The sequence below is a fragment of the Oncorhynchus nerka genome, linkage group LG4 (genome assembly GCF_034236695.1).
Source record: "Oncorhynchus nerka isolate Pitt River linkage group LG4, Oner_Uvic_2.0, whole genome shotgun sequence".
In the NCBI taxonomy this organism is placed as follows: Eukaryota; Metazoa; Chordata; class Actinopteri; order Salmoniformes; family Salmonidae; genus Oncorhynchus; species Oncorhynchus nerka.
The window spans coordinates 55,012,909-55,039,072 of NC_088399.1; the positions used below are offsets into that span (position 1 = coordinate 55,012,909).

The 26,164-nt window shown below is 43.6% G+C and overlaps 1 protein-coding gene across 1 annotated transcript in view; it reads right to left on the minus strand.

Moving 5' to 3' along the window:
• Positions 1–3,329: 3,329 nt before the first annotated feature.
• The window catches only part of LOC115128210 (histone-lysine N-methyltransferase ASH1L-like), a 52,485-nt gene continuing 29,650 nt past the window's right edge, over positions 3,330–26,164 (minus strand). Inside the window, 13 exon segments of the mRNA XM_065017661.1 lie at positions 3,330–5,756; positions 5,903–6,347; positions 6,722–6,888; positions 7,003–7,175; positions 7,293–7,431; positions 8,117–8,207; positions 15,004–15,090; positions 15,403–15,687; positions 16,907–17,039; positions 17,269–17,323; positions 24,071–24,223; positions 25,249–25,412; positions 25,521–25,591. Coding sequence (XP_064873733.1) covers positions 5,665–5,756; positions 5,903–6,347; positions 6,722–6,888; positions 7,003–7,175; positions 7,293–7,431; positions 8,117–8,207; positions 15,004–15,090; positions 15,403–15,687; positions 16,907–17,039; positions 17,269–17,323; positions 24,071–24,223; positions 25,249–25,412; positions 25,521–25,591 — 2,055 coding nt within the window. The 3' untranslated portion in view covers positions 3,330–5,664.

The window sequence follows — 26,164 nt, forward strand, 5'->3', positions numbered from 1 at the left end:
CAAAAGAGAAACAAATCTTTCCTACTGATGAGTCAACAGGGTCAACAGAAGGTAGGCTCTGAGGGTCAGGTCTTGACATGTTCCTGAATAACATAGCAACACCTGAGGGAATGGCATCTAAAACAATTGCAAAATCTTTAGGTGTTACAGGGACCTTGTAAAGTGATAAGAATTCTTTATAACTGAGTAAAAGACCCTCTGCATTTACCAGTTGGCTCACCAATAGGATATTATTTCGGAACCAATATTCTAAAAACAGAGAGGTATTTTTATACAATATATCCCGATTATTCCATATATAATATCTGTGTGGAGAAAAATTGTGTTTATAAATTAAGGACCATGACAAGAAAACCTGCCGATGAAAAACAGAAAGTTTCACTGGAACTTTTTCGATATTATAATTGCAAAACAACATGAAGTTAAGGCCACCAAAAGTAGAGAAGACATGATGAGGAATACAATTCCAGATAGAAGTGGGTCTTCTTAGGAATTGTTTTATCCAATTGATCTTAAAAGTATTATTTAAAGTATTAAAATCCAAAAAATTCAGTCCAAGGGGGCTTGAACTGTCAAGCTCTCATGGTCGATTATGTGGTGATATAGTGTCGCCATGAGTGACAGAACCCTGAGCCAATCATAGCGCAATTAGAGCAGATTATCAATGCCTACACTCTGAGTTTTCTCTGGTTGCCCCTCCAACACAGAAAGCATTGATCACTGAAACACCTGCATTTTGTAGCAACCTTACTCAAGAAAGCAAGAGACCATGTTTGTATGCAGATTATTTTTTTAAATACAATGTTTGATACATACCTTGATACAAACTGATACATACCTTGAATTAATCTCAAAATAACATGCAGGGTCGCCACTGATTGAGACATAGCCTACAAACGTTAATGGAAAAGGTGAACAGTGGATCGCATAGAGCAAAATACCGGTAGTTTATCTAGCCTATTCACTACCGTGAAGTGGGTCCAATCCTAATTTGTAGGCCTATTTGCTATTTCATGAGTATGAAACCATCACACCCAGAAAATATGAGGAATTTATTATGCAATGATTATGGAAATGAAATAATCTTATTTTAGAACGCAAAGAAAATAGATTTTCGCTCTTCTCACTAAGAGCAAATGATTACATCTTGTTATATTTAGCTACGTCTTTTGTTATGATATGTTCCCCATTTGCACAAGACTACTAGGCTACCTTTGCCTTCTTGTAATGCAATAGAAACTGTGTGTACATATGGTCTAACGTTTGCGGGAAGATTAACGCATTCTCAAGTCAAATTCAGTTTTTATAAATGCCAACTTTTGCGTGAAAACTGGCGCGCGCATGTTTTGGGGCATATTTTGTGCGCACACAATGTTTATAAATGTGGCCCAATGTGATCTAACCAGTTGGAGGACGACCTGCACAACCTTGGACCTGGCCACATCCGCCCGGGACCTGGCCCAGAATAGAACGGCATGGAGATCTATTTGTCGAGGTTCTATTGCTCCAAGGAGCGAGTGACTAACTTTGCACTGGGACTTTGTAGACTTTTGAGTATGGATTTTAATTGAGACCTTCTCATTTTTATGGTTTGTGTGCAAGTACCTGCTGAAATCTATAATTAAATTACAGTTGAAGTCGGAAATTTACATACACTTAGTTTGGAGTCATTAAAACTAGTTTTTCAACCACTCCACACATTTCTTGTTCAACTGTAGTTTTGGTAAGTCGGTAAGGACATCTACTTTGTGCATGACATAATTTTTCCAACAATTGTTTACAGATTATTCACTTATAATTCACTGTATCACAATTCCAGTGGGTCAGAAGTTTACATACACTAAATTGACTGTGCATTTAATTAAACAAATTGGAAAATTCCAGAAAATGATGTCATGGCTTTAGAAGCTTCTGATAGGCTAACTGACATCATTTGAGTCAATTGGAGGTGTACCTGTGGATGTATTTCAAGGCCTACCTTCAAACGCAGTGCCTCTTTGCTTGCCATCATGGGGAAATCAAAAGAAATCAGCCAAAACCTCAGAGAAATAATTGTAGACCTCCACAATTCTGGTTCATCATTGGGAGCCATTTCCAAATGCATGAAGGTACCATGTTAATCTGCACAAACAATAGTACACAAGTATAAACACCATGGGACCACGCAGCCGCCATACCGCTCTGTCTCCTAGAGATGAACGTACTTTGGTGCGAAAAGTGAAAATCAATCCCAGAACAACAGCAAAGTACCCTGTGAAGATGCTGGAGGAAACAGGTACAAAAGTATCTCTATCCACAGTAAAAACGAGTCCTATATCAACATAACCTGAAAGGCCGCTCAGCAAGGAAGAAGCCACTGCTCCAAAACCGCCATAAAAAAGCCAGAATACGGTTAGCAACTGCACATGGGAACAACGATGGTACTTTTTGGAGAAATGTCCTCTGGTCTGATGAAACAAAAATAGAGCTGTTTGGCCATGACCATCGTTATGTTTGGAGGAAAAAGGGGGAGGCTTGCAAGCCGAAGAACACCATCCCAACCGTGAAGCACGGGGATGGCAGCATCATGTTGTGGGGGTGCTTTGCTGCAGGAGGGACTGGTGCACTTCACAAAATAGATGGCATCATGAGGGAGGAAAATGATGTGGATATATTGAAGCAACATCTCAAGACATCAGTCAGGAAGTTAAAGCTTGGTCGCAAATGGATCTTCCAAATGGACAATGACCCCAGGCATACTTCCAAAGTTGTGGCAAAATGGCTTAAGGACAACAAAGTCAAGGTATTGGAGTGGCCATCACAAAGCCCTGACCTCAATCCTATAGAACATTTGTGGGCAGAACTGAAAAAGCGTGTGCGAGCAAGGAGGCCTACAAACCTGACTCAGTTACACCTGCTCTGTCAGGAGGAATGGGACAAAATTCACCCAACTTATTGTGGGAAGCTTGTGGAAGGCTACCTGAAACGTTTGACCCAAGTTAAACAATTTAAAGGCAATGCTACCAAATACTCATTGAGTGTATGTAAACTTCTGACCCACTGGGAATGTGATGAAATTAATAAAAGCTGAAATAAATCATTCTCTCTACTATTATTCTGACATTTCACATTCTTAAAATAAAGTGGTGTTCCTAACTGACATAAGACTGGGAATTTGTACTAGGATTAAATGTCAGGAATTGTGAAAATCTGAGTGTAAATGTATTTGGCTAAAGTGTATGTAATCTTCCGACTTTGCTTATAAATTCACCTGAATTGTATTAAGGAAATCCAGAACGCAATTGAACAATTCCTTTAAACATGATCAAAAAGTCAAGGCAAAATAAACATTCACAATAATGTAGTGCTTTTTATTTAAAAAACAAACAAAAAAAACCCAAATAGAATATAAAACAAAAAGTAAAAACCAACAGCATTTTCTTGACTTTAGAATCATAATTACAAACTTTTAACGAGTGGAAGAAGTTGACAAACTGTACACATCACAAAATGTCTGCCAGTCTGCCCATTTACAATGCTTGCATCTTATTTTGTGATTGTCTAAAAATAACTAAACAAATCACACAAAACACACAAATAGCCTACAAGCACAAGCATCATATTTATGACTGCTATCACAAAAACAGAACCAAAAAGGAAGAACATATTTAGCTGACAGTTATACTTTTGTTTCTGTCATCTTTCATAATATCATAACATTTTTATGTTGGTTTGTTTTTTTAGTGTTCAACACTTTGCAGCAAAAACAAGGAGCATATTTTCTCCTCAAAAGTAAAATTATTGATATTAATTATTACAGCGACAGATGTAATTTCAGAGTCACTTATGTCCCAATGCCTTTTATGAAGTTCGTTTGACATTCTTCTCACTCATGCAGTACATAGATGAATTTCATTTTTAGGGAACAAAAATTCAGTTAAAATTCTTATGTCATTCGTTTAGGACAGTTGTGGTACATTTTACTGGACAAAAACACCTCTTCTTTCTCCTTCAAGCTTAAGTGTCTCGATTATAGTAATACAAATGGCAGACAATCATTATAATAATACATATGGGTCTGAGTTCTGTACAATACAATAATACACAAAATCTGTTATCAAGATATTGCTTTTGGAGACACTTCTCACATAATCCCAGTCTGTATATACATAACTTGGCACTGTACAACTTTCTGTCCTCTTTCTGTCAGTTTCTTTACTCTCTCGGTCTGTCAGTCCATCTTGATAGGACATTTCGGTCAAAGTCCCATTTTAAACAGAAGTGTTTGGAAAAAAGAAATCTCATCAAATCACACAAATTATTTAAAAGTATTCTCCATGGCAACCAGAACACATTTGAAGAATAAAATGTACAGCTAGAATTCCTCCCTCCCAACAAATACCCCTCACAGAATATATGAAAATATGACCATCACGATACATTTTATGTTTTCATAATTTCCCATAAAATGTTAATTGCCATCAAGCCCTTAATTTTTTTCTTTTTTTCTTCAAGAATTCTGGCAGATTACTGACACATAAATGTGCATACACATACACACTCACGCAAGGCAGTCAGGGATCACGGCGCTCTAAGGCGTTACAGTAAGAGCCAGTGTTCCGCCACCTGACTTAGTTAAGCTGGTGAATCAGGTACTTCAGAAAGAGGGGTGAAGTGGACTGCCTCACAAACCAAACAAGACACTTGACTGACCAAAAGCGCACACTCCATCTTCCCAAAGACCACCAGCCATTCTCCCGTCCTTCCTTCTCTGTTCCTATATATATATATATATATATATATATATATATATATATATATATAAGATAATATACTTATTAAGTTGCTTTTCAGACTGGATCATCCAATACTGTGTGTTAGTGTGTCTCGTTGATACATTATAGAGCGCCAACAATATCCATGGTACCAAAGTGCAGTTGACCAACCTCGTTCCTGCTGCTTCTCTCCTAGTTCATCGTCAACAGTGTATGCTTACTGTACACTGCATAGCCTCTGAGGATAGTCCTGGTACATTAACCCTACGTTTAGTTTGTCATCACCACTTAGTCCCACTAGGGTGCGCCAGTCTCCAGTGTTCTCATTCCCATTTGATGTTTAAAAAATCGAAGTCAATAGGAGTCTGTGGCTGCATGCCACAGCCATGTTCAGTACCACTTTGTTCCTTTATTTTGCTCATCAAAAATAATTGACTCAAGGTTGCACTGATGAGCCATGTATGGATAGTGTGACACCTATGTAATTGTCTCTCTGTCCCAAGTAACAGGGCTGTCTTTGATGAATATATGTTCAATGCGCATTTTTAAGTGCATGGGGTACATTTTCCTATGTAAAAAAATTAAAAATAAAATATGCATTTGCATCGTACTTCAATAAGTCTGGGTCCACCCTCCTGAGAAGTCCTTGGGTCCCCTACAAAACAGTTATCAATGATCACGACTGCTGAGTGCACTGCTTCAAACCATTTATATGTTGAGTTGTTTCATCACTTGAGATGAAAGGTTGGGGAAGAGGGGACACCACCTGAAGGGGTACCAGAGAAGGGGACCAACCTTTTCACTTTGTGGTGACCTTCTCTTTGTAAATGTCGTCTTCCCTCTTTCCATTTTCCCCCCACCTCTCCCAAGTAAATGAAAGGGGAATGTGCTTGCCAGGTAAGTGGCAACATCATTTTTTACCCACAAAGTCTCCGAATCCAAGTGTCCGTCTACGTAATCGCCGTCCTGACCCCTCCTCTAGAAGATAAGTGACATCTATGGCTGTTGGAAGAAGAGAGAGAAGTTACCAAACACCAATGACACATTCAGTTAACTGTCTGATATTTCCCCTTCATCAACTCAACAGTTTCCATTCTTCATCAAACCACCCCTCTCTCGTAATACCCGTTTCCTCATTGCCTGCTCACCGTTCTTATTGGGTGTTCTGTGTAGCAGATCCAGCAGAATCTTGTTTAGCCGATCCCTTTGCGCCTCCCTCCTGCCCAGTCCGGAGTGATGGAGGGGTGAGGAAGACATGGAGGGGAGGAGCTCCAGCACGTCAACTCCTCTCTCTGCCGTACCTTCCTCCAGCTCCCTATGCTCCTCTACCTCCTGCCCGGCCTCCTCCTCTTCTCCATCCCTTGGCCCATCTGGTCGCGTGGGTTGGGCAGCGGTAGGGACTGTGGGTTCTTCATGGGCAGTGTCCATGTCCCCCTCCACCACTCTTCGGTTGTCACTCTCCGGACGGAAGTCGTCACCCTGGTCGCATGGGGAAGCGTCGTCCTCACAGGCCCCTCCAACTCCTTTGGGCCGCTCGCTCTTCCAGGCTGAACGCCCCCCGTTCCTCTTGTAGTTGTCAGGAACGTAGTGCGGCTGTGGCGAGGTTGGAAAGGAACAAAGGCTCTTTAATTTGACTTACAAGTTGCTCATACAGGACTTCATTTTTGGGATTATTAACAATTTGTTTTACTAACTGTGTATAAAGCTGGACCCCAATCTTCTGTCTTAGGATAAGTAACGGTTTGCAAAAACACCCATGAAAAGGACGGTGGGCACATATCAGTCGTCACTGGTGCCCAATCAACCTCTTTGACAAAACAACTTTGATACACTTCTCTAGTTGCACTCAAATTCAAGCCCATAACGGAACCTTATATCAATTCTACCTCATCAAACTAGCCTCACTAAAACTAAATACGGACACTTTAATACAAACAACCCCCACCCCTCCTCTTGGACCCTCTTACTGAGAAGTCTCTCTTGGGGGCCAGCCTCTTGGGGAAGTGGTTGAAGGCGTAGGGCTTAGTGCACACGGGGAAGCGGTTGCGGTGGATCTTGTAGAAGAGGTGCGCCGACTTGTCCAGGCGGTAGTCGCAGATGTACACGTCCTGCTCCTTCACTCCTTTCGGCCGTCCTGAGAAAAAAACAAACGCACCACAGGTCAGGTTAGGTAATTATGTGTGTTAGCTCAGTGTGTTTGTTTTGAACTCCCTTACAAAGTGTGTGTGTGTGCGTGCGTGAGTCTCACCTTTGCAGTAGGTGTAGAGATCAAGGACGCAGCAGGTCCCGACCACGGCCTCCAGAGGGATGATCTCGTAGAGTGGCACACGGAACAGCTCGTTGTGGTAGAAGCGGCGCGAGGGCGAGTGGTGCGTCTCGTGGGGCCTGAAGTAATGATGGCCAAAGGCAAACCTCTCACCCCTACAGGGCACCCACACAAAGAGACAAGAGCGTGTCAGAGGCAAAAATACAGCAATGAAATCGCTGAAGTTGCTCAGCGCTGGCTCAATGGGGCGTTCCCTTTTCCCCCTCCCTTACTTTTCACTCTTCCAGAGTTTCTCGATGCGGAAGATGTCTAGCTTGTCTCTGTTGACATGGGACAGGAGACGGTAGGACTGCCTGACTGGCTGGCCCTCTGGGGTGCGTCTGCTGTCCCTCATCAGGTACACACAGTCACCTGGTCAGACAGGTTACATAACATTATCATGATTTTTATATATACATTTTTTAAAATTAATGACCCTTTTTTCTCCCCAATTTCGGGATTACGATCTTGTCTCATCGCTGCAACTCCCCAACGGGCTCAGGAAAGGTTGAGTCATGCTGAAACATGACCGACCAAGCCGCACTTCTTAACACTCGCTCGCTTTACCCGGAAGCCAGCTGCACCAATGTGTCGGAGGAAACACTGTTCAACTGACGACCGAAGTTAGCCTGCAGGCCCCCGGCCCGCCACAAGGAGTCGCTAGAGTGCGATGGGCCAAGTAAAGCCCCCGGGCAAAAGCCTCGCCAAACACGGACGACGCTGGGTCACGGCCGGTTGTGATACAGCCTGCGATCGAACCCCAGGCTGTAGTGATGCCGCAACACTGTGATATATAGAAGCCGGTACAAGGAACAGTTATCACACCCCAAGTTGCTATACAACAATTATTCCACGTGGCAAGCTGTGCAACTGACACAAAAACTCACTACAACATTGATGTGGCCTCAAACGTGGGGTTACGTCTAAAATGGCATGCTATTACCTATATAATGCACTACTTTTGACCAGAGCCCTATACTTCTGAGCAGGGCCCTGTTCAAAAGTAGTGCACTATATAGGGCATAGTTATAGTTATGGTTATAGTCCCCTTCCATACCTTGGTGCAGCAGCAGTTCGTCTCGCAGCAGACAAATGTAGTAGATTGAGCCAGACTGGGCGTAGCTGGGCTGGGGCAGCATTGGCACCTCCTGGAGCACCAACGGGACAGGATATGACATCAGATCAAACAAGAAGATGAAACAAAAGACAAAGCATTCCTTTGAAATAACCACCTGTAAGGAGTGGAGTATCTGAAACAACAATACCTATGTCCCAAATGGCACCCTATTCCCTGATACATTTTACAAGGAGCAATCTGCGATTGGTACATCCATTTTTGGACTTGTAAATTACTGATTATTTATCACCATTGATTCTTGAAGAATATAACTTATGAAATGCTTTATGAGCTTAGTTAAACTGTCATTCCCTATCAGAAACCAAAATATAAGATTGTCTTACTCCATTGTTGGTAAGCAATGTAATTGTAAACCAATACTGCGTAGCCTCAAAACATGGTTAAAACTGTACATTTGATACCATGGATGGTCAGTCCTTGAATCCATAGCTCTGTGTATACATTTGAGATTGGTTGTACACCCCCATCCCTCCACTGTTTTCCAAATCAGTGGCAGGGTGACGCTTTGTTAGTTTCAACTGCATATTGCCCCTTTATTTACACTTTCTGTAAAGTGTGTTTTGACTGTCAGATAAAAATATTGACGAATACGCTGATTCGGTGTGTGAGTTCATTAGAACGTGCGTTGAAGATGTCGTTCCCATAGCAACGATAAAAACATTCCCTAACCAGAAACCGTGGATTGATGGCAGCATTCGCGTGAAACTGAAAGCGCGAACCACTGCTTTTAATCAGGGCAAGGTGTCTGGCAACATGACCGAATACAAACAGTGCAGCTATTCCCTCCGCAAGGCTATTAAACAAGCTAAGCGTCAGTACAGAGACAAAGTAGAATCTCAATTCAACGGCTCAGACACAAGAGGCATGTGGCAGGGTCTACAGTCAATCACGGACTACAAGAAGAAACCCAGCCCAGTCACGGACCAGGACGTCTTGCTCCCAGGCAGACTAAATAACTTTTTTGCCCGCTTTGAGGACAATACAGTGTCACTGACACGGCCTGCAACGAAAACATTACATTTACGTCATTTAGCAGACGCTCTTATCCAGAGCGACTTACAAATTGGTGCGTTCACCTTAAGACATCCAGTGGAACAGCCACTTTACAATAGTGCATCTAAATCTTTTAAGGGGGGTGAGAAGGATTACTTTATCCTATCCTAGGTATTCCTGAAAGAGGTGGGGTTTCAGGTGTCTCCGGAAGGTGGTGATTGACTCCGCTGTCCTGGCGTCGTGAGGGAGTTTGTTCCACCATTGGGGGCCAGAGCAGCGAACAGTTTTGACTGGGCTGCGCGGGAACTGTACTTCCTCAGTGGTAGGGAGGCGAGCAGGCCAGAGGTGGATGAACGCAGTGCCCTTGTATGGGTGTAGGGCCTGATCAGAGCCTGGAGGTACTGAGGTGCCGTTCCCCTCACAGCTCCGTAGGCAAGCACCATGGTCTTGTAGCGGATGCGAGCTTCAACTGGAAGCCAGTGGAGAGAGCGGAGGAGCGGGGTGACGTGAGAGAACTTGGGAAGGTTGAACACCAGACGGGCTGCGGCGTTCTGGATGAGTTGTAGGGGTTTAATGGCACAAGCAGGGAGCCCAGCCAACGGCGAGTTGCAGTAATCCAGACGGGAGATGACAAGTGCCTGGATTAGGACCTGCGCTGCTTCCTGTGTGAGGCAGGGTCGTACTCTGCGGATGTTGTAGAGCATGAACCTACAAGAACGGGCCACCGCCTTGATGTTAGTTGAGAACGACAGGGTGTTGTCCAGGATCACGCCAAGGTTCTTAGCGCTCTGGGAGGAGGACACAATGGAGTTGTCAACCGTGATGGCGAGATCATGGAACGGGCAGTCCTTCCCCGGGAGGAAGAGCAGCTCCGTCTTGCCGAGGTTCAGCTTGAGGTGGTGATCCGTCATCCACACTGATATGTCTGCCAGACATGCAGAGATGCGATTCGCCACCTGGTCATCAGAAGGGGGAAAGGAGAAGATTAATTGTGTGTCGTCTGCATAGCAATGATAGGAGAGACCATGTGAGGTTATGACAGAGCCAAGTGACTTGACAGAGCCAAAACATGCGGTCTCTCCTTCACTGCAGCCGAGGTGAGTAAGACATTTAAACGTGTTAACCCTCGCAAGGCTGCAGGCCCAGACGGCATCCCCAGCCGCGCCCTCAGAGCATGCGCAGACCAGCTGGCCGGTGTGTTTACGGACATATTCAATCAATCCCTATACCAGTCTGCTGTTCCCACATGCTTCAAGAGGGCCACCATTGTTCCTGTTCCCAACAAAGCTAAGGTAACTGAGCTAAACGACTACCGCCCCGTAGCACTCACTTCCGTCATCATGAAGTGCTTTGAGAGACTAGTCAAGGACCATATCACCTCCACCCTACCTGACACCCTAGGCCCACTCCAATTTGCTTACCGCCCAAATAGGTCCACAGACGATGCAATCTCAACCACACTGCACACTGCCCTAACCCACCTGGACAAGAGGAATACCTATGTGAGAATGCTGTTCATCGACTACAGCTCGGCATTCAACACCATAGTACCCTCCAAGCTCGTCATCAAGGTCGAGACCCTGGGTCTCGACCCCGCCCTGTGCAACTGGGTACTGGACTTCCTGACGGGCCGCCCCCAGGTGGTGAGGGTAGGCAACAACATCTCCTCCCCGCTGATCCTCAACACGGGGCCCCACAAGGGTGCGTTCTGAGCCCTCTCCTGTACTCCCTGTTCACCCACGACTGCGTGGCCACGCACGCTCCAACTCAATCATCAAGTTTGCGGACGACACAACAGTGGTAGGCTTGATTACCAACAACGACGAGACGGCCTACAGGGAGGAGGTGAGGGCCCTCGGAGTGTGGTGTCAGGAAAATAACCTCACACTCAACGTCAACAAAACTAAGGAGATGATTGTGGACTTCAGGAAACAGCAGAGGGAACACCCCCTATCCACATCGATGGAACAGTAGTGGAGAGGGTAGCAAGTTTTAAGTTCCTCGGCATACACATCACAGACAAACTGAATTGGTCCACTCACACTGACAGCGTCATGAAGAAGGCGCAGCAGCGCCTCTTCAACCTCAGGAGGCTGAAGAAATTCGGCTTGTCACCAAAAGCACTCACAAACTTCTACAGATGCACAATCGAGAGCATCCTGGCGGGCTGTATCACCGCCTGGTACGGCAACTGCTCCGCCCTCAACCGTAAGGCTCTCCAGAGGGTAGTGAGGTCTGCACAACGCATCACCGGGGGCAAACTACCTGCCCTCCAGGACACCTACACCACCCGATGTTACAGGAAGGCCATAAAGATCATCAAGGACATCAACCACCCGAACCACTGCCTGTTCACCCCGCTATCATCCAGAAGGCGAGGTCAGTACAGGTGCATCAAAGCTGGGACCGAGAGACTGAAAAACAGCTTCTATCTCAAGGCCATCAGACTGTTAAACAGCCACCACTAACATTGAGTGGCTGCTGCCAACACACTGTCATTGACACTGACCCAACTCCAGCCACTTTAATAATGGGAATTGATGGGAAATGTTGTAAATATATCACTAGCCACTTTAAACAATGCTACCTTATATAATGTTACTTACCCTACATTATTCATCTCATATGCATACGTATATACTGTACTCTACATCATCGACTGCATCCTTATGTAATACATGTATCACTAGCCACTTTAACTATGCCACTTTGTTTACTTTGTCTACATTCTCATCTCATATGTATATACTGTACTCGATACCATCTACTGTATGCTGCTCTGTACCATCACTCATTCATATATCCTTATGTACATATTCTTTATCCCCTTACACTGTGTATAAGACAGTAGTTTTGGAATTGTTAGTTAGATTACTTGTTGGTTATCACTGCATTGTCGGAACTAGAAGCACAAGCATTTCGCTACACTCGCATTAACATCTGCTAAACATGTGTATGTGACAAATAACATTTGATTTGATTTAAATGCACTTAAAAAAAAAAGTGACTTGATTATCTTAGTTTTGGGATGTGCACATCACCTTTTTCCGTGTCACTGACTGAACACATTTCTCATGGGCTGTTTCGCAATATGCATACTACCGTGCTACGAGCACGCAAATTGATGCACAGGAGGGTAGGAGAATGAGTTCCAAATCAAAGTTTGAGGCGCAAAAGTTTATTGAAATGAATGGCGGACATTATTTGAGCTCAAGAGGAGAAAATAAACTCAGACTTTGGAATGAAATGTTGCCCATTCACATCTCATATGTTGCCTGATTGCAATATTTTATCTTGCAATACATTAATAAATACATACAGTACTCATTTTGGCATGTTTACCTGCCTACAATACCCACTTTAGTGTGCGTAGATCGCAAGCCCATTGTAAGTCAATAGAGCAAACTGGATAGCTAGCTAGCCACAAAGAATTGGTAACTAGCTAACCATGAATAACTGACAGTGATCTACCTTGCATAACATTATCTTTAGGTAGTTTTTGCCTGTTAAACTAGCTGGCTAGTGCAGGTTATTACGTTCAGTGAATGGGGGAGGTGAAACGTGACGTAATACAGTAGGGGGAGTGCGAGTGCTTCTCAAATGTAATATTTTATCCACACTCGTCCTCACAAGAACGCACTCAAGAGAGCGTCCACAAAAAATGCACTCGGAACATGAGTGTGGAGAATAGTAGTACGCATATTGAGAAACAACCATCGTCTGATAACCCACCTGTGACCTTCCAGTTTCTTTAACTAGTTGCTCCTACCCTCTACTTTTTTGAACATTTTGTTAAAAATCGCGCAACATTTCAGCGCCCTGCTACTCATGCCAGGAATATAGTACGTTCATATGGTTAGAATGTGTGGATAGGAAACCCTCGGACGTTTTTAAAACTGGTTAAATCACGACTGTGGCTATTACATAACGTGCGTTACATCGGAAAGCGCAGGAAAACCTGATCACAGAAAATGGAAATAAATATCCTTGCGCCACTTCCAGCAATTGTTAACAGTGAGCCGAATTAGATAAGACCGAGCATTCAACTCCCACAGCATCCCCATGCAGTCGAGTATCTTGTGAATTGAATCCTCTTTGATTCTTGGTTGAACCGAAAGAGGGGCACGACGTACCTCCGGTCTCCGCCCAGATCATTCCGGAAGAGCTCTCTCCTGAAATTTTTTCCAAGACGACAGCTAATGATATGTACATCGCCTACGGATGAATTTATCGCTTATTAACGTTTACTAATACCTAAAGTAGCATTACAAACGTATTTCGAAGTGTTTTGTGAAAGTTTATCGTCTACTTTTGAATTTTAAAAATGACGTTACGTTGTGAAATCGCTGTTTTTTTTCGTTTATCACACAGTCTACATATAACGATATCTTGGCTTTATATGGCCCGATTTAATCGAAATAAAGACCCAATAGTGTTTATGGGACATCTAGGAGTGCCAACAAAGAAGATGGTGAAAGGTAATGACTGTTTTCTATTTTATTGTGCGGTTTGTGTAACGCCGAAATGCTAATTATTTTGTTTACGTCCCCTGCTGTGCTTTTCTGTTGTAGTGTATTGGTGCATGCTATCAGATAATAGCTTCTCATGCTGTCGCCGAAAAGCATTTTAAAAATCTGACTTGTTGCCTGGATTCACAACGAGTGTAGCTTTAATTTGATACCCTGCATGTGTATTTTAATGAACTTTTGAGTTTTAACTAATACTATTAGCATTTAGCGTAGCGCATTTGCATTTCCAGAGCTCTAGTTGGGACGCAAGCGTCCCAGGTAGAGGTAAGAGGTTGGAATGGAAATCATTTTCCAATTATTTCGTTCTGAATAATTTTGTTTCATTCCACTGTTCTGACCAGCAAAATAAAGTTAGAACAGGTTTGAACACAAAAATAAACTTACGGTTTACATCATTCCTTTTTAAACCAAATCATATATATTTTTCAAACATTTAGCTCGACATTGAATTACTTCACCAATCAGTGCAGATAGAGCAGCTTGCTATGGAGTGAGCGAGCTATAGCTGTTAACACACATTGGACAGACAAGGGTGGGGAGCAAGAGAGGGTGGAGGAAGAGGCTTGGCTTGAAGTGCTGGGCATCTTGTTATGACTTGCATTATCTGAATCAGGCCTCTCAGAATTATACCTACGCAGGAGTTGCTTTTATGAAGGAACTTTGAATGTCTTTGGCCTTCCGAGAGTTGGCTTAATTGTTGGACCAGAGCTAGTTAGCTAGCTAACATGTGTGTCTGCAGAGAGGCACCAGAAATAAAAACACATCTTACCTTTTTGTAGTTAATAAATCCAATGTGAAATGTGATAACTATAGTATCCTTAACTATCATTGAAAAGGTACATCTCTAATTAAAAATGTCTCTCCCTAATTTCAGAATCACGCTTGTAACGTCAGTAGGCTACAGTAGTCTATGCTCCGGTGAGGGAGGGGCTGGTAGCCTACACACACACACACAGTAGGAAAGATTTTTTGCTGGCAGCAGACACTGGAATACGTTTCTGAGTGACATAGTGAGGGCTTTGCATAGGAGCTTTGTTTCATTTTTGGTGGGACTGGAAAATGCCCGGAACGTAAAATAACATTATTAACCAGATCCCATGCTTTTAAAATAACGGTTATGTTCCGGAATAATATATAGATCGCTTTCGTTCCCAGTTCTGATTCTGCCCCCCACCCCCCCCAAAAAATGTAGTTTTCTGTTCTGTTCCCTGAACCGGTTCCAACTTCTGGTTCCTATAGACCATGGGGTGTGATTGAGATTAGGTTAAGGGGGACAACACTCACCCTGTCCACAGGTCGGGGGTCGCACTGCTCACACAGGTAGTGTTCCACCTCCGCCTCCAGCCGCATGCAGTCGAAGTGCTGCCACACCTGAGAGACAGACGCATCACCGTTTACACTACAATCACAGCCAAAACTAACGCTAACAATATATTAGACTACCACACTTAGTCATCTTTCCCACAATCAACTCGTGCTCTCAAAAACATTGCTTCCACTGACAGGAACACTCACCAGTCACTCAGAATCAACAGGCAGGTATTTGCAATCCAAACTGTACATTGCCTCATGGATTCAGTAAGGAACTGATATTCAGTTATATCCATATTCAGTTAGGCTAACATTCAACAACAGGTTGAACTCGGAGCCTGCAATGTTAGGCTGTGTCCCACGCTCTCTCACCATGCACTTCTCACACTGGATCATCAGGCCCTCGTCCTTGTACATGCCGCAGATGCAGCGGATGATGTCATCGTCCTTGTCGTGAGAGCCCGGCCAGCCCCCTCCGTGGTGGTGGTGATGATGGGCGTGGTCTCGCTCCAGCGAATCTGAACTGTCCGCTTCGCTGGCTGTTTCTCCGACGATTTCGTCAATCTGGACAGCGGCTTCGTGGCGCGCGCCGTAGTAGGCCTTCCTCAGCCGGCACACGTCCCTCCCTACTGACGACTTCCGCCCGTAGTATTTCTGCTAGGATGGAGGGAGCATAGGGCAATGACGTTGAGAATTTGGAAAATACAGTTTGTGTTTTGTAAAGCGAAGTAAAAGACCAGTTTACGCCACAGCAACCTAAACAAGTTCGACCAGGCTTCCAGAATCCCACTTAGAATTCTAAACCCCTGCAAAATGATACATTTTCAGACAGATAGCAACAATGGCAAGAAGCTGCCATGTGGGGAATCGTGGCTCGTTTCAGCTTGTTGTTTCTTGTTATTGATACCGTGTCTTCTTTTGAGGCGTTTTGACTCATCACGTCGATGCTAATATGGCTAAAATTTGGTAGCTAGCTAACCACCAACTGTAATGGTGTATTTGGGAGACAAGTGCTCATTGTACAAATGTATGTATATTTCCAATAATGATTTGGAGAGGAAATATAGTTTACATGTTGTCAACAATCCTTTGATTCTAAAGCCAAACCCGCCTGTTTTGATCCATGGTTGTGCACACATTGGATTTTGTTGCTAAATAACCCACCTGTCTATAGGGTTGACTACCCTTCAAAGGATTTGAGTGGCACTCACACAGCCTCCACACAACACAAATGTAAATAAGAGTCCTCTGTGTGTAGGTGTGTGTGTTAAAAAGAGTCCTCTGTGTGTAGGTGTGTGTGTAAAAAACAGTCCTCTGTGTTTAGGTGTGTGTGTAAAAAAGAGTCCTCTGTGTGTAGGTGTGTGTGTAAAAAAGAGTCCTCTGTGTGTAGGTGTGTGTGTAAAAAAGAGTCCTCTGTGTGTAGGTGTGTGTGTAAAAAAGAGTCCTCTGTGTGTAGGTGTGTGTGTAAAAAACAGTCCTCTGTGTGTAGGTGTGTGTGTAAAAAACAGTCCTCTGTGTTTAGGTGTGTGTGTAAAAAAGAGTCCTCTGTGTGTAGGTGTGTGTGTAAAAAACAGTCCTCTGTGTTTAGGTGTGTGTGTGTAAAAAAGAGTCCTCTGTGTGTAGGTGTGTGTGTGTAAAAAACAGTCCTCTGTGTTTAGGTGTGTGTGTAAAAAGAGTCCTCTGTGTGTAGGTGTGTGTGTGTAAAAAACAGTCCTCTGTGTTTAGATGTGTGTGTAAAAAACAGTCCTCTGTGTGTAGGTGTGTGTGTAAAAAAGAGTCCTCTGTGTGTAAAAAGCAGTCCTCTGTGTTTAGGTGTGTGTGTAAAGGAACAGTGGCTGTGTATATCCAATAAGGAGGAGGGTTGAGGGAGACCCACCTCTGCGTTGCGGAACACTTTGAGCATGTCAGTGTCAAATGCCTCCACGGTCTTGTAGTGCCCTGTGGTGATTTGCTTCTCAATGGTACTCAGGTCCAGCGGGTCTGACACCTTCTCATAGTACTGCGTGTTCCTGGGGTCACACACACACACACAGACACACAGACACACAGACACACACACACACGAGTCATGGGGTGAGAGTCAAAACTGTGCCTCTTGTCTCATGAATCCAAACATGATCGTAATGGTCGCAAGAAGCGATAAGAACACTGAGCAAAGCGCTGCACAACACACCTACATACAGTAAACATCGGTGAAAGAGCTAGCATGCACACACAAACAAACAAGCAAAAACATACCGCTTTCTTGAGGGTAGGTTTACCAGTGGAGCAGCAAGGGTCTGACCAGCTGAGTCTATGGAAAGAGAGATGTTTCATTATCTTCAGCAGAGTACCTTCTACTTTTATAGTGCATAAATATACTCAGGGAAAAATGAGTCTGCCCACTTGAATCAGATCTACAACAGCAGATGTTTGTAGAAGCAAAAGCCAAACAGATAAGCCAGTAGTAGTGGTCAGTACACGCACATGGACTGAGTCCTGTTGAGACTGGGTTGCGTAACACAGAAGTGTTGACTTTGTCATGTCTTTGCCATTTGACCCCAGTTTCTCTGAAGGCACCAGGGATGTTTAGAGACTAGGAAGTTCATGGGAAGTGTAACGTCTGCGCCCAACTCACACTCCCAAACACTTAGATCCCCAGAACGCTGACCACTTTCCAGCTCACTGTCCAGATCCCAATCACCGGAATTCTAATCACTTGTTCACACACCTGCATGGCATCATCCCACAATATTTAGTTCAGTTCCTTGCACCCCATCACTGTGAGGTATTGTTTGTTTTGAGACACACTTCTCTCAGAGCACTGGTTTTTCCCGTCCTTCACTCCTGCCGTGTAGGATAGTTGTTGCCTGCCTCACTCAACGCTTTTTGCCTATTCCCTGCCTGTACTGTTGCCATCTTGGACCCACCGTGTATGACCTTCTGCCTGCCCCTGGACCCAGCAACCTGCCTTCTCCCAAGGTCCCTTCCAATAAACACCTGCTGCGCTCTGTGCTTGAAACCAGCTCTCTGTCTCCTATCGTGTTCATTACAGGAAGGAGTTCAGTGTGTGCGCAAGTTTGTGAGTGAGTAATCGAGAGAGTGTGAGTATGCTGGAGGGGTGGTTGGTGTTTACAGGGAAGGCTGCACACATCCACACCCGTGTACACACAAAGCTCTGCCATCCCTTACAGTTGGGTTCCCCAACTGGCGGCCCGTGGGCCAAGTCTGCGCCGCCAGCAATATTATTTGGCCTCACAAAAAGTCCCCCAAAATAATGGTTAATATTTTTTTCATTTAAAATGATAATAAAAAATCTCGGGCCCGACATGCAAAAATTCCAAAATGCAATGTTCCAAGAAGGAAGTTACACAACCTAAATAATGCAAAAGTTACATATTAACTTAATTCATGAGGAGAGAGAATGCAGGAGACTAATAACTAATAAAGCAGGCAGCGGGCCATTTTGTAGGGAGCCGCTGAAACGTAAATCTGCAAATGCAGCGCATTTGGAGGTGAACAGCGCCTGGTGCTGAAAATATACAGTACCAGTCAAAAGTTTGGACACACCTACTCGTTTAAGGGTTTTTATTTGTAGAATAATAGTGAAGACGTCAAAACCATGAAAAAACACATATGAAATCATGTAGTAACCAGAAGTGTTAAACAAATCATAATATATTTGAAATTCTTCAAAGTAGCCACCTTTGCACACTCTTGGCATTCTCTCAACCAGCTTCATGAGGTAGTCACCTGGAATGCATTCCAATTAACAGGTGTGCCTTGTTAAAAGTTAATTTGTGGAATTTCTTTCCTTCTTAATGCGTTTGAGCCAATCAGTTGTGTTGCGACAAGGTAGGGGTAGCATAAAGAAAATCACCCTATTTGGTAAAAGACCAAGTCCATATTATGGCAAGAACAGCTCAAATAAGCAAAGAGAAACAACAGTCCATCATTACTTTAAGACATGAAGGTCAGTAAATCTGGAAAATTTCAAGAACTTTTGAAGTTTCTTCAAGAGCAGTCGCAAAAACCATCAAGCGCAATGATGAAACTGGCTCTCATGAAGACCGGCACAGGAAAGGAAGACCCAGAGTTACCTCTGCGGCAGAGCATAAGTTCAGTAGAGTTACCAGCCCAAATTGCAGCCCACATAAATGCTTCACAGAGTTCAAGTAACAGACACATCTCAACATCAACTGTTCAGAGGAGACAGCGTGAATCAGGCCTTCATGGTTGAATCGCTGCAAAGAAACCACTACTAAAGGACACCGATAAGAAGAAGTGACTTGCTTGGGCCAAGAAACACGCGCAATGGACATTAGACCGGTGGAAACCTGTCCTTTGGTCTGATGAGTCCAAATTTGAGATTTTTGGTTCCAACTGCTGTGTCTTTGTGAAACAGAGTAGGTGAACGGATGATATCTGCATGTGTGGTTCCCACCGTGAAGCATGGAGGAGGAGGTGTGATGGTGTGGGCGTGCTTTGCTGGTGATACTGTCAGTGATTCATTTAGAATTCAAGGCACACTTAACCAGCATGGCTACCACAGCATTCTGCAGCGATACACCATCCCATCTGGTTTGCGCTTTGTTGGACTATCATTTGTTTTTCAACAGGATAATGACCCAACACTCCTCCAGGATGTGTAAGGGCTATTTGACCAAGAAGGAGAGTGATCATCAGAAGACCTGGCCCCCACAATCACCTGACCTCAACCCAATTGAGATGGTTAGGGATGAGTTGGATCGCAGAGTGAAGGAAATGCAGCCAACAAGCGCTCAACATATGCGGGAACTAGTGATGCACCGGTATGACATTGTTTGTACAGTTAAATAGTTAACACACACCCACGGACACAGCGGTCTAAGGCACTGCATCTCAGTGCAAGAGGCATCACTACAGTCCCTGGTTCGAATCCAGGCTCTATCACATCCGGCCGTGATTGGGAGTCCCATAGGGCGGCGCACAATTGGACCAGCGTCGTCCGGGTTTGGCCGGAGTAGGCCGTCATTGTAAATAAGAATTTGTTCTTAACTGACTTGCCTAGTTAAATAAAGGTTACACACACACGCACATACACAATGGCCAAAAAGTTTGTACCCATTATCAGTCAAATCAAAACCTATTTCTTTCACTTACTTGCTCATTGTTAATTTGTTCAGTCGTTTCATTCTCATCCAGGATTTCTATGGAACGCATTTTGGGTCCTTGCGTGTCAAAAAAGATACACATCAAATAAAACTATTTGACGTGTCAAATAACACTATTTGATGTGTGAAATAGATTGGTCAACAATCAGGACCTGAATATGACTGCACGTCACGTAATCATTTTACATAGTTATTACACATTGATTACACTATCCCTCATATTTCATATGCCACAATGATTCATCGATACGTATGCTTCAATGCTGATAAAGTTGTCTCGCGCACCTTCAGTGCTGGTCATGAATAAATGCCAGCTAGCTCATGGATGCAAACAATGTTCTATGTGAAGCTAGCCATAATATGGATTAGCCACAATAGCAGACTTAGCAGTTAGCCTTCAAAATAAAAAGTATGTCATTGACAGTGAGGCAAATCAATACAAATAGTAGAATTATGCCATAATTTAACAGATCATGCTAAATGAGGTTGGAATGTTGTTATATAAAATCAACAAAAGACAATCATTTGTTAATTTGACAAAAATCGGTTGAAATCACACTGGATGGATTATACTTTAAAATTGCATTGGGGGCATACTTATTTAACTGTACAGGCCTACCTATGGATTCTGGATCAATGACATGGGGTATCAGTCTACTCAGTGACACCCAGAGAACTTTAACGTCGTAGCTATTATTGCTGGACTCTGAAACAACTGTGAATTGAGCCACATTTATTGTCAACTTATGTGTATTGAACACTATTCCAGAGGAAAAACAATACTGCGTGGATGTTTTGAAGTCTGATAAATATCTTGGGTATTGAGTAGACTGATACCCCATTTCATTGATCCCCAATCCTTAGGTAAAGCTGTACAGTGCCATATGAATGTCACTACACACAATAGGCTGATTGGGGAGGTGATTTCACAGTCACAGTCCCGCGATAACAGCTACACCGCTAATATTTACGTAAACTCTTCAGAGTTGTGTTCTGTAGGTGTCACCGAGTAGACTGATACCCCATTTCATTGCTTCACATTCCAACCTGGTTTAACATTATCTAGTCTAAATATGGCATGATTCCACCAATTGTAAACTTCTGCATCACGTTCAAAAATGTACTTTTATTTTGAAGGCAAACCGCAAAGTCCACTATTGTGCCTAATCCTTATTGTGGCTAGCTTCACAACACATAACCCGGTTTGGTGGGGCCTCACTATCCAGATGAAGCTAGCTGGCTACTTATAACAATAGCTTTGGGCAGCAGGGTTAAGTAACTGGATAGCTATTTATTTTCATGAACTGAAGTTCAATTTCAATCAGCCTAGCTAATACTTACTCACAAGGATTCCTAAATCATTGCTAAGAATGAAAATGACTGCAATTTCTACTGGTCATTATTTTCAGGCTGGTTGTATTGGTGCTAGCTAGGTACCAAGCTAAAGGTAGTTAGCTACCCCAGAAGTTGTGGTCGAACAAATAATGCTTTATTACCAACGTGGTATTGTAAACACATTGTCGTGGCCAGTGTTTGCTTGTTTGCAGCATTGACAGTGCTACGATAGTAGTGGTATCGCTTGGCTTGCACATGCAATTTCAGAACATAGCGCGTCAAATAGTGTTATTGTCAAATAGTATTATTTGACGTGTATCGTTTTTGACACGCAAAGACCCAAACGGTATTCCGTAGTATGTATGTCGTGAAGCAAATAGCAGTGACGCTATTACTGTGTAACGCCAGTAGGGCAACATCTGAAAAATATCGCACTTGGTAGTGTGTACCAGTACTCGACCAGTCACGAAAGCCAACATCACCCACGATAGAGAATGGTTGATTGTCAAGGGCAATCAATTCCATTATCTTGGTGTTAATGGATTTTGCCTTTTGAGTAGTCTCGCTGAAATGTTCTTACTCTTTCAAATGACTGATCGACTTGTTGACTGCTCGATCCACACAGCAGACATTGTGGGCTAGGTTAGGAATGCTGTGTTGCACGTGTAGCGCAAAATTTTACGTGGCGCCATTACGTCATGTAACCTACGTTATATAGGTATTTACGTCAGCTTTGACATCGGTTTTGCACATCAGCGTTAAACTAGACATCGGGCCGATACTGATGTTGGCATTTTTTTTGACTAATGTCGTCCGATTCCGATATGTGCAACCCTAGTGGGAATTCTTTCAAGACTGTTGGAAAAGCATTCCAGGTGAAGCTGGTTGAGAGAATGCCAAGAGTGTGCAAAGTTGTCATCAAGGCAAAGGGTGGCTACTTTGAAGAATCAAAAAAAATATATATATTTAGATTTATTTAACACTTTTTTGGTTACTACATGATTCCATGTGTTATTTCATAGTTTTGATGTCATCACTATTATTCTACGATGTAGAAAAATTGTAAAAATAAAGAAAAAACTTTGAAGAGTAGGTGTGTCCAAACTTCTGACTTGTACTGTAGCTAACTTGTTATGCAAGTGTTGCACAGCAACAGATGGAGAAAAACTACACCAGTCGAGTAATTCACTTCAACAATAATCTTTGACTTTACAAACAAACAACAAGAGAGCTTAATTGGAGTCTATTTCATCCAAGTCTTAAAATATAAAATACCTTAACTGGCTGAGGTAGGCTATGAGGCTAAACAGCACCTTCCAGAATAAGAAAATATATGGCCTAATAGAAGCATGCAGTCCTCCCCTCGGACACGATCTTGTGGATGTCGGGTGAGATTTTGATGCGCAGGCAGTCCTCGATTGACTTACGTGAAAGCCGGTTCCCGTCGTGAGTCTATATTACGTTCATAGAGGAAAATGAGATGTAAATCGATCCAAAAAATGTACGTTTCTTTATAGTGCTGTATTCCTCTGAGCATGCCACCCACAACGCTCACAAGGACTCAGCACTACTACTGAGCGCATCCCTGATTTGGCTCGATGTCTGGAGTTCAATCAGCTCAGTTTGAATTGCGGCCTCATCCAGCGAGGGTATCGTTTTCTTATCAAGGGAGGAGTATTCTCCACCTGGGCGGACTTTGAGAGGATCACGTACAAACGCAATGATATCCTTGGGCATGCTGTAGTCTTCAAATCTGGTTGAGAAGTTGTCCCTCAGCTGCTTGATGAAATCTTCCTTCACCTGTGTGACAATGCTGCGGCCTGGTCCCATGCCTGTCGTTTCTCCAGTGTGCTGAAGTGCAGTAGCCCAAATCGAACAACTCAAGCTTCATAGTAAAGGCCTCAAGTTTTTCCACCATGTCCACAGCGGTTTTCCCTCTTCCTTGTAACTGCAGATTTAACCCGTTTAAGTGACAGAATGTCAGCCCAAAAAGCTGTGTGTGTAGCTTGCAGTTAACGCTTCATTGTTTCTGCTTCGGGCCACCGTCTGGGGCGGGAAGGCCACTTGAAAGTTTCATGCTTAGATTAATAATGACTTCTGAGATTTAACTATTGGCAAACAGCGACATTTTCATTGCAAATAAGAAACACTGGCTTGGCATTGAACGCATATCTCTCTGTACATTCATCCCTGAAACTTAGATTTTCCTTATCTACCTTTCTTTTGATACTATTGATACAAGTTAATGGATCTGAACGAATGTTGATGTAAATAAAGTAGTGTAGCCTACAGTAGGCTAGTAGACCTGTTTTCCCCCACCAATCAACGCACGGAAAAATAGACTAAAAATGTTTTTTTTTAAATTGAGACATGGTGATTTTATTTAGCGTAATCAGATCAAAATGATTATGGTATGGTCACTGAATGTATTATGTACAAATCAGACGTGTTAAAAATGTTGTTCAATTTGTAGTGTAGGCCAATTAATTGTGCTAATATTATATCCCGTCAGTGTAAATAAGAATTTGACCTGCCTAGTTAAATAAAGGTGTGTGTGTGTGTGTGTCACTGACCCTTGTAGCTGGTGATCATGTCACAGATCTCCTTGAAGATGTGCGCCAGGCGGGCGGTGCGGGTGACCTCCGTGTTCTCCTCGGCTGCCGCCAGCCTCCGCGTGCGCACCGACCGGGACGTCTGCAGCGCCGAGAACTGTGTCAGGAACACGTCTGTGGAGACAAAGGGACACACGCACAGGGCGATTGAGTCGACAAGCCATCACAAACACTCCCCTCGACACCACATACAAAAAACAGCATTCATATTCCGGATTTAACTGGGGTTTCTCCGAAAAGCTTTGTAGCACTAACGTCATCATAAGTCTATTGTAGGGAAAGGATTAAATATTTTCTTAGCGCTACAAAGCTTTTGGGAAAACTTACCCCTGGCACATTCCTGCATATAGAAATATACTGAGCAAAAATATAAACGCAACAATTTTACTGAGTTGTATGAACTGTAAGGAAATCAGCCAATTGAAATACATTCATTCGGCCCTAATCTCTGGATTTCACATGATTCGGCATGGGCCAATCAGAATGAGTTACCCCACAAAAGGGCTTTATTACAGACAGAAATACTCCTCAGTTTTATCAGCTGTCCGGGTGGCTGGTCTCAGATGAGCCCACAGGTAAAGAAGCCTGATGTGGAGGTCCTGGGCTGGCGTGGTTACACATGTTCTGTGGTTGTGAGGTCGGTTGGACGTACTGCCAAATTCTCAAAAACAATGTTGGAGGCGGCTTATAGTAGAGAAATGAACATTCAATTCTCTGGCAACCACTCTGGTGGACATTCCTGCAGTTAGCATGCCAATTACATGCTCCCTCAACTTGAGGCATCTGTGGCATTGGGTTGTGTGTCAACAGTACAAGGTGCACCTGTGTAATGATCATGCTGTTTAATCAGCTTCTTGATATGCCACACCTGTCAGGTGGATGGATTATCTTGGCAAGGGAGATATGCTCACTAACCGGGATGTAAACTAATTTCTGCACAAAATGTTTGAAATTTTGAGGATCTTTTATTTCAGCTCATGAAACATGGGACCAACACTTTACCTGTTACGTTCATATTTCTGTTCAGTATAGAATGATTATTCTATTCATTCCAGTTCTGTTTTCCTGCACATGTGGGGTCTCACACACCTTTGACTCCTCACACACACACACACACACACACACACACACACACACACCTGACTTGATGTTTCCATCGTCGCGGATGACTCCTCCCCAGCGTGTGTAGATGGACAGGCCGCCACTGGCCTCCCTCTCGCCCTCCCTCTTCAACAGCTCCTGCTTCTCCCTCATCTTCTCCCAGTTCCTCAGTAGGAACACACAGTGCTTCAGCACAAAGTTCCTGAGCCACAGGGAGAGAGAGAGGGGTGAGTGTGTGTGTTCTGTTTGCGTGGGTATGTGTGCGTGAAGGGCGGATGGGGTGTGTTTGGCACGTGTGCTGTGTGTGTACCTCTCTCTGTTGGACATGGGTTTCATAAGAAGGTGGGGATAAAACTTGCTGCTGTCACTTGAATCCTCCTCCTTGGGAAAAGAGAAGAGGGGGAGAGTTAGAGATAAAGGAGTACTGATCCTATGCTGCTGTCACTTGAATCCTCCTCCTTGGGAAAAGAGAAGAGGGGGAGAGTTAGAGATAAAGGAGTACTGATCCTATGCTGCTGTCACTTGAATCCTCCTCCTTGGGAAAAGAGAAGAGGGGGAGAGTTAGAGATAAAGGAGTGCTGATCCTATGCTGCTGTCACTTGAATCCTCCTCCTTGGGAAAGGAGAAGAGGGGGAGAGTTAGAGATAGAGGAGTACTGATCCTATGCTGCTGTCACTTGAATCCTCCTCCTTGGGAAAAGAGAAGAGGGGGAGAGTTAGAGATAGAGGAGTACTGATCCTATGCTGATGTCACTTGAATCCTCCTCCTTGGGAAAGGAGAAGAGGGGGAGAGTTAGAGATAGAGGAGTACTGATCCTATGCTGATGTCACTTGAATCCTCCTCCTTGGGAAAAGAGAAGAGGGGAAGTTAGAGATAAAGGAGTACTGATCCTATGCTGCTGTTCAGTCCAGCCCTCTCACTATTCAAGTCCATGTCATTTTTTTTATCGAACCT